We start from the raw sequence: 9,758 nt of genomic DNA on the forward strand, positions 1-9,758 counted from the left end.
AGCTTTGGGTAGTTGTGTTGTTGGGCCCTATAACAGTTAAAGAGGTAATACAAATGTAATATTACTCATTTTTCTTCGTTACAGTTTAAACTAACAAAATGAACCAACAATTATATATAACTCAACTGTTAAGGTAATTGTTTCGACAAAAAAAAAATGAACGAGTATATATCCTCTCCGAATCCACTTGCGAGGATCCTGATCCATAAATTGTGTCCGTTCATCATGCATTGTGCGGTCAGAAATCATTTTAAACTTGTTTATTTAAATTTAAATATAAATAGTACCTGAGGAAAACTAACTACACGATGTACGATGAATGAACATGATTTATGGATCCCTAAGATCCTCACAAAGAGGATCCGGAGAGAATCTCCGTTCAAAAAAAACTGTTAAGGTGCCGGTTTTGAGGATTAAAATGACAAAACATTGTCCTTATACGACTATTATATACTTTTTCTTGAATGCGAGTACAGTTTAACCAACTTAAAAAACCTGTAACTATTTTTAACTGCAATGATAAAGTAGTTACATTCACTTACGAACAGGGCTTCGATAAATTATTTCGTTTTTTTTTTTTTGGGGGGAAAGTGGCCGAGCTTTTATTAAAACAAACACACACTAACACACAAAACAAAGTTCAGTTTATTTCTAGAAACAAACAAAAAAAAACGGACCTAAAAACAAAGAAAACACAGAAAATGAGCCCAACAACAGTGAAGCCCAAACAAAAACGAACATCTAAGAAACATCCATTGTCCTCTCCACTGCCAATCCGAGAAGCAGCCAGCCATCCAATTCTCCGTCCACCGCCAATCATCACCTCCACAGGCGCCACCTGCACACAGCCATTAACAAGAGATAGTCGAGAGAGAAGCCAACCATCGGAAAGAAGCTCTGGGAAAATCCCAAGCAACACAGTCGCAAACAGCAAACAACAAAGAGAACGTGGTGGTGTGAGAAACACCCGAGTCGGATACAACACCGGAACTCTACACACGAACTCTACAGAAACCATTGCTGAAAAACAAAGCACGGAAGGGCCATGAAAAGAGATACCCACGGGGGTTGGGGGATGGGAAAAGCCAGAGAGGAAAAGGAGAAGAACCATCAGCAGATGGAAGCGGAGAAGAAAGAAAAAACAAAAGCAAAAAAACCAAAGGAAAAGGAGAAAGACCATCAGCAGATGGAAGGGGAGAAGAAAGAAAAAGCAAAAACAAAAAACCACCCACCGATCCCAGTCGCAGCTAGGATCGGCGGTACCAAACGGAAGCACGATCAGGAAATCACTCACACAATATGGTGAGAAGCACCCTCAAACAGAGGGAAGAACTCTTACAGGGAAAGAAGAGAGGAAAGTTTGATAAATTATTTCTTTCTCGTCAATACTCAAGAGGGGCATGGACGATCATGCATGGGTTACTGGTCACAGTTACAAAAATAAAATTCTTCATGCGACAATCAATCTTTTACCAATTACAAATATATATCTAAACTATTAAATAATAAAATTTTCTTTGTCAATTAAAAGATGATGACAAACAATTTGGTCTTCTATTATAAAGTAAAATTATGAGCAGTAATATAATTTTACACAAACCAAATTTGTATTTTCTTCAGACATCGCCCACATGTCATTATAATTTCTCTAATTTTTTTTCTGTCTCTCTTTCACATATCTTTCCAACTTGTCTAGCTGGCTAACTCGCTTTTTCCTAACCTGAATTGGAAACAAAAAAAAAAATCCTAGTAACACAAATTCCATACTGTAGATATAAAATTAAAAATTTAAATTAACCAATATATTATTATAACTCATTCCAACAATTTACTTGATCAGTTTGATATTTTTCACAAATTAAAAATTTAAGGACTAATGAGCGTATTCTATTTTGGTATGAAAATGTTCCCCCAGCGCATGCCAGTATTTGAAATCATTTGGCGTTTACCACCTACCCGTGGAGGGTAGGGTGTGCACCATTAAGCCTACAACCAATCACTTTATTGCATTTCTTAGTTTCAGACCACTATACTAAGCTCGGCCAACACATGCTAATATAGTCACTTAGTACTATGTTTTAATGGTATTACTTTTCACTTATAAGTGAGAAACTTTAAATTCGATTCTTGTCAAAGACGAATTTGAACTACATTATTGTTAGCCCATTATAAGGCTAAACCCGCCCCTTCCCCTTAGTGTAGATAATATCTTTTGTTCAGAATAAAAAAAAATAAAAAATAAAAAAAACATGCCAATATAAACCATTCCGAGTCTCTGCCCAAAAAATCACAATATGAACCATGGCTTAAACTTGAAATGAGCGTCGAGTCACACGATTGCTGCATGTCCCTTGTCTGTTACGAAAATGATTTCTGCGCCAAGATCTCCAATGTTCCGTGACTTCCATATGAATAATTAAATAATATTAGGAAGATCAAATTTTTATCAAATTTACAAATTAAATGATATGTCACCAATAAAAAATAAGCACGTTAATCAACACTTAAGTAATGATCTAATTATCAACAACTTCATCATTTGGTTTGCAAATTTGGTTTAAAAATTGGTTAATACTAGAAAGATTAAATTTGTAAACTAAATTTGCAAATTAAAAAATGTCACAAATAAGAAATAAACACGTTAATCAATACTTAAGTAATAATTCAATCATTAACTACCATGTCATTTAGACTACAAATTTACTAGCATTATTCTTAAAAAATTTCCAAATTTGATTTTGCAAATTAACGGTTATCTTTTTTATATTTTCAGTATCACACTACAAACCCTGCTATTACCTGTGACTGCAAAACTCTATATAAACCCAAAAATCCCACTTCATAGTTCAACACAAAAAAGGAAACCAACACTTTCTCTTCCACCCTCCATGGAAAAAAAAATCGATGAGAGCTTATGGGTTTTGGCTATCATCTCCAAATGCCAAGCCTTATCCTCCACAACCACCGTCGTTGCGTTCCTCTGCACGGCCGCAGCTTGGCTAGGCGCGGCCGTCTTCTACTGGGCTTATTCTCCCGGAGGTCCAGCGTGGGGAAATATTCGATGGAAGAGAAGAAACTCTCGTGAAAAAAATGAAATCACTAACTCCAACCCAATTCCCGGGCCACGTGGATTTCCAATCATAGGAAGCATGAACCTCATGACAAACCTAGCTCACCACAAACTCACAAAAGCGGCGGAGGTTTTCGGCGCAAAGAGGCTCATGGCTTTTAGCATGGGCGAGACGCGCGCCATCGTCACATGCGACCCCGACGTAGCTAAGGAAATCCTCAACAGCTCCGTCTTCGCCAACCGTCCAATAAAAGAGTCAGCATACTGTCTCATGTTCAACAGAGCAATCGGGTTCGCTCCTTACGGAAGTTACTGGCGTACTCTCCGCTGCATCGCCGCCACCCACCTCTTCTGCCCGAAGCAAATCTCCACTTCCGAGGGTCTCCGTTCCAGGATTGCTGATCAAATGGTGTCCCTTATCTCGACAAGTTGTAATAACAGCTTCCTTGTCCGCGACGTACTTAGGAAGGCTTCGTTGAACAGCATGATGTGCTCAGTTTTGGGACGTAAATACGAGCTGAGTTCATCGAATGAAGAGACCGAGGAGCTGAGTCGACTTGTCGATGAAGGTTATGATATGTTGGGAAAGTTGAACTGGTCCGATCACCTTCCTTGGCTTGCTGGCCTGGACCTCCAGAGCATCCGGCTTAGATGCAACAAACTCGTTCCTCAAGTGAACGGGCTCGTCAGCCGAATTATTCAGGAGCATAGAGCCCAAACCGGTCCTAGGAACAATGATTTTGTCGACGTTCTTCTATCTCTTGATGGAGCTGATAAGTTGTGCGACAATGATATGATTTCAGTTCTTTGGGTAAGCGAAAAATTCTCGAACACTTAAATTAATTTTCCATATTTATTTTGTCTAATTTTATGTTTGATAGAAGTAGTGGATTGTCTAGGTGATTATGATATTCTTTTTCAATATTGAGTTCAAACTCTTCAATTTTTTAACGTAAATTAGTATAAAATATAGCTTTTATGTATAATAGTGTGATGTTTCTCAAAAAAACAGAGTAGTACAAAGTTTTAAATTATGTTGTAAATTGGTTTTGCATTTTCTTTTTCCTTCAACTTTCAATATAAACTATATTTAGCAGGTCTTTTTAAATTTATTAACGTTGCATGTTTTGATTTCATACAATAGGAGATGATATTCAGAGGAACAGATACTATAGCCGTTTTGATAGAGTGGATCCTTGCAAGGATGGTGATGCATCATAATATCCAATCGAAGGTTCACGAGGAGCTCGATCGCGTCGTGGGAAAATCACGATCGTTGGTCGAATCCGACATTCAATCCCTGCCTTACCTGCAAGCGGTGGTCAAAGAAGTGCTGAGAATGCATCCCCCGGGTCCACTTCTATCTTGGGCCCGCTTGTCCATCACAGATACCATAGTGGATGGCTATCACGTGCCAGCGGGGACCACAGCAATGGTGAACATGTGGGCCATAACCAGGGACCCAGAAGTGTGGCTGGATCCACTAGACTTTAAGCCTGAGAGATTTGTGTCCAATAACAAGGAAGCTGACTTTCAGTTCTCTGTATTCGGGTCTGACTTGAGGTTGGCACCGTTCGGGTCGGGTAGGAGGAGCTGCCCCGGGAAAGTATTGGGGTTGACTACAGTAAACTACTGGGTCGGGCTGTTGCTATATGAGTTTGAGTGGTTTAAGTCGGATCCTAATGCCCCGGTGGACCTGTCCGAAGTGATGAGGCTTTCATGCCAAATGGCTAACCCTCTCACTGTCCAAGTGCTTCGCAGGCGCAACTAAACAAATTAAAGCATGCCGGTTACATCCAGCCGGAAAAACCCTTTGTCCGAGACTCGGAGTGTTCATCTTTTTGTCCATAGCCAACCGCCAAAGACGAGAATTTGGTAGGATATACATGTTTAGAAGTTCTTTGTAAGAAGTACACCTTCAAGTGAAGTCTTGTTTAATGCATCAGGTTGTATATACTAATTTCGATCGTACAATATTAGTATGTGTCAGGCTTGTGATCCTTACAATAAAGCATAAGTTATAGTACTAGACTAAGACTTATTAATTGTAATGTGTTTATTTTCGTAATAGCAATCAAATTGTCCTTTGTTATAAAAAAAATAAATAAATAAAAAATAAACAATAGGTTTTTGCCTTGATAGTTTACAATTTTAAGAACCTCTCAAAGTTATCTCATGCACCAACTTAGACAGAACTAGCTAGCGTGAAAATTACAGATGAGCAACTAGTTGAGAGAAGAGAACGTGGATTGAATGAAGCTTTTATGTTGAACGATGAGAAATCAGGGCTGGCCCAGGTCCAGTGTGGGCAGGTCGACCGTTTGGGGCCCAAAAAAATTAGGGGTACCAAAATTATTAGTGTGGCATATTTATATATGTTTTCATAAGAGTATAAATTTATAAAATTTGCTCTAATGACAAAGAAATTTAACTAGAACCGGTGATTTTATTGTTTGAAATTAATGAGATATTGGGTTCAAAACACCATATGTGCTTATTTAAATTCTAATTTTTACAAAAAAAAAAATTTCATAACAGTATAAATTTATAAAATTTGGCTAAATGATTAGAAGTTTAATTAGAAGCAATGATTTTTGTATTTAAAATTAGGTCCTAAGTTCGAAATGCTATGTGCATGCTTATTTTTTTCAATTTTTACAAATTTTTGTTTGGTTGTTAATTTATTTTTAATTACTAGCTAGTAACTATGTAGGTTGCTATTTTTGAACATTTGTTCCAATTCAAGTCTAATCTTCAACAAAGGGTAATGTGTAGACTAAATTTTTAGACCAAATTTACAAATCATATGGCGTGCCATCAAAATGTTTAATTTCGTGCTCATTCATTACTTACACATATCCTTAAAGACTCGAAAATATCATTATTTTTTTAGTCTTATATTGACGAGGTTAGTAAATAAGAAAAAACACCTCACGATTTATATAAAAACACTTTAAAAGTTAAAATGGAAGACAAAACTCATAATCTATCTACTTGTAAGCCTGAAGTTTTTTGGTTTCCTTCTCTCGATACAAAATAAATTAGTTTTTCCGTATTTCTAAATTACTGAGTTTGAAGTGTTTTTCTAAATATAATTTTATCAATGTCTTAAGTGTAAAAACAAATAATTTCTTTATATGAAGTGAGGACATATTTTTTAGCGTCTCCCCAAACCTCAAAAATCTCTGGACCAGCCCCTGTGAGAAATACTACTAAAATGGTATACATGTGTATTTATTTCGTCTGCATGTCTTAGTAATTAAGAGGTGTTTAGTCAAGTCCAAATCAATCTTTTGCACGTAAGGTTGGCAATCAACTTCTGATTTCATCAGTTTGATGTTTGTCGTTTGGCTGTACCTGTACGGCCCAGCGATGTTTATTTTTGCGACGATGACCATGTCGGTTTTCTAAACAAGCTTGTGACGACAAGATTTTTATAGTAAGATTTGTATGAAATCATTTTTTGGATCTTATAACAAATGAATATGCCCTTTGTCTGTGATGAGATGAGACCCTACCCACGTATATGCTTATGGCATATCGAATACATGCAAATGAATTAGGATGAAAGCACATGTCGGTCAATAATTCATGTGCAGAGTGATTAACATATGTATAGAGTTAATATATGATATCGTGTTATTGAACTAAATGTTATCAACATCACAATCATGGTCAAAATTATCCTTATAACACCGTCTTATGACACCGTTGGCATCACAATGATGGTCGTGTTTGTGTAAGAATCAAACATCTATGTCCAATTTCCTAAGATTTTTATGGTGATTTTATTTTAGTCGCGCTCTAAATTTTTCATATTTGAAAAAAATTACACTTATAAGAAGTACATAATGAGATTTTTTGAATGTCAATAATAATTCTTTTATTTTCTTTCAAATAGAATACTTAGTAGTTTTGTTGATTCTTTTTGGGTACAACTCAATTCTTGGCTTTTTTTCAACAAACGATATGATCCACACAGAAAAATCTCTCCAGATGAGGGGAATATGCAAGCGTGAAAAGAAATGTGCAAAAGTAAGAAGTATTTTAATACAAATATATCGGCTGATTGGCTTTGTTGACCACACGTCCGGGCGGTTTTGGTTGTGGAGGCGGCGACAGTGACTGTAGTTAGGAAATATAAAAGGTAAAAGACACTTTAGAGAGTCAAATTGCAGAAAAAAAACCAGGAGAGTGAGAGGTATTTGCGGGTGAAAGAAACTGAGTTTAAGCTATTAAGAAATAGATAACAAAGTGTAATATATAAGAGGGATTTGAAATGTCTTTTTTTTTTTCTTTTTTCTTTTTTTTGATTAGAAATGTCTTCTACAAGTATTGAAAAAGGATGTGAGAAGGGAACCCTAAATCCTTGCTTGGGGAATCATTTATAAGTCTCATTCATATGCCTCTGTAATGATTATAAAGGGCATTTCTAATCTCCAATGTGATGTATTCTTCAATAATTTGGGACATGGAAAATCCCTCACCCAAAGTTTTAGAACTTAATTATGAATGTATTGATTGAAAATGATATACATATAAAGAAGGATAATAGCTTCATCTGACAAGTCCAAAGAAAATAGTTAAGATTAGCTCGAGGAAGTAAGCAATGGTGGGCTGGATAGATAGGAGCCAAACAGATGAGGAGGACGCATCAGCAGCTATGGAGAAAGAGGGAGGAGGGGGATACCACATTTATAATTAGAATTAGGGTTTTAAGAAAAAAGGAGAGACAAAAGAGAGGTAACTTAACGTATTGATTCATTGACAATGATGGGCATCATATGCATGTTATTGCCTCAAACTTTCTTGGCCTAAGCGGTCATAGTACCTTTAAGAAGCTGGCTGCGGAGGATGACCTATGCATACCTAGTTAGCAGGTTGAGGTCTCGTTCGTTAATGGAATTAACTAGACAAATCACTTCATCAACTAAGAACGGTCATGCACCACCACCCATACAATCAAGAAAGAGCTCTCAATTTGTCAATCCTTACTACGTCTGGACTTAGTAAGTTTCCTTGTGTTGAGTCAAAATAAGTCGCAGCTCCATTCTTGGTGGTACCCTTCCGTCAATTCCTTTAAGTTTCAGCTTTGCGAGCATATTTTCCTCGGAATCTATAAAACTTTAATTTCTCATAAGGTGTCGGTGGAGTCCTAAATGTAACATTCGTCGATCCCTGGTCAGCATCATTTATGGTTGAAACTAGGATGGTATCTGATCGTCTTCGAGCAGCCAACTTTCATTCTTGATTAATGTAAACATCATTGGCAAATTCTTTCGTAGTTGTTCATCTTTCATAAATCCAAGAATTTCTATCTTTGACTATAAATATATATGTTGGAAACGGATCAACAATGTTCAATATATTATTGATGTAATAATAATATATAAAACCACAATATAATCTAATAGATACAAAAATGAAGAACATAACAAGTATATATGTATGTGTTTCAAAATTAAAATTTGAATATAAATTGCAATACAAACTGAAAGCAAATGACAGAAAACAAAGAACAGTAACATCTCAATAGGAATTCATTAACTTGTTGAGTAGATAGAAGCTTACGGATTGCAATGTCTTTGAAACAGATTTTCAGCTCTACAAAATGCTTGTAGTTTGTTAAGCATTCGCTTCACCATGATTCAACTATCTAAATCAAAATCCTTGCAGTGGGACTTTGATTTCTAGCGAAAATCAATGTGGTTCTCAATAGGAAGACAAGTATGGAAGTTTGGGGTTGATGTTATATTCTTTGTCATGCAATGATGTGTTTATATAAAACATGTTGAACATCATACCAACAGGTGTGAGCAGTTAGAGCATCTCTAACCCTTCAAGCTAAAATTTTGCTAGTTTAGCTAGCGAAATGTCCAAAAGCTATTATACCTAGCCAATTTAGCATGACCATCTCAACACTGCTAGCTATTTTAACAAAAACTACAATATTTTATTATTTAACCACTCTACCCTTTAAGATTTAATTACTTATTCACTTGATAAATAAAAAATAAAAAAAACTAATGAAAAAGGCTTGAAAACTTTGAGTTTTAACAATAAGGACAAAATAAAGGGTAAAGTGAATAGTACCAAGATTGACTTTTTAGTGTAAAAATGTGGTTTTTTGTTAAAGTGAACAATACCAGAAGCTTTTTGTTAAAGTTCCCAAAAACAAAATCCCAACCCATGAACAATTCTAAGACCACCGTTTATCTCTCTCTATTTGCTTTGCATGTTCCTTTCTCCCTTTCTTCTTTTTCCCTTCTTTCTCTTGCGTTTACTGTTGTGTTGAGAATGAATTTCACATTGATAAGAAAAGAGACCTTGCATGGGCTTACGAGTAAGTTGGGCTAATTCTCATGTTGCCAATTAATTTTATGGTGGAACCTCAACTTTATTCATGGTATCAGAAAGTAGGTTGTCCACATGTGAAGCTAACGGTCACAAGTGCTTCATGTCACCCCGTCTGTGTTGTCCACGTGTTTGACTTAAAAATTTGCCATAGATGAAGGGCATGTTGTGAATTAATCACACACTGATGGGAGGATGAACTTTGCATGAGCTTACAGGAAAGTTGGGCTAGTCTCTATATCGTCTATTGATTTTATGTGAAACCTCAATTTTCTTCATTAGTTTAAGCTATTGGCAATTTTAGTGGAGTATCGAGACACTTCGCAGCCTAGCA

The 9,758-nt window shown here is 36.2% G+C and overlaps 1 protein-coding gene across 1 annotated transcript; it reads left to right on the forward strand.

The window, feature by feature from the left end:
• The first annotated feature begins 2,825 nt into the window (after positions 1-2,825).
• LOC137709676 (cytochrome P450 78A6-like) lies at positions 2,826-5,105 on the forward strand. Its single transcript, XM_068448663.2, has 2 exons — positions 2,826-3,881; positions 4,215-5,105. Exons 1-2 carry the CDS (start codon positions 2,889-2,891, stop codon positions 4,839-4,841), a joined length of 1,620 nt encoding a protein of 539 aa, XP_068304764.1. The 5' UTR covers positions 2,826-2,888; the 3' UTR covers positions 4,842-5,105.
• The last annotated feature ends 4,653 nt before the right edge of the window (positions 5,106-9,758 follow it).

The sequence above is a fragment of the Pyrus communis genome, chromosome 6, assembly GCF_041283825.1.
Source record: "Pyrus communis isolate YQ-2024b chromosome 6, ASM4128382v1, whole genome shotgun sequence".
In the NCBI taxonomy this organism is placed as follows: Eukaryota; Viridiplantae; Streptophyta; class Magnoliopsida; order Rosales; family Rosaceae; genus Pyrus; species Pyrus communis.

What these genes read in the sequence shown, in the direction of transcription:
- LOC137709676 (XM_068448663.2), top strand. Translation starts at nt 2,889, where the DNA reads ATGGAAAAAAAAATCGATGAGAGCTTATGGGTTTTGGCTATCATCTCC. An exon ending in ATATGATTTCAGTTCTTTGG is followed by an intron (nt 3,882 to 4,214) that starts GTAAGCGAAAAA and finishes TTCATACAATAG; the next exon opens with GAGATGATATTCAGAGGAAC.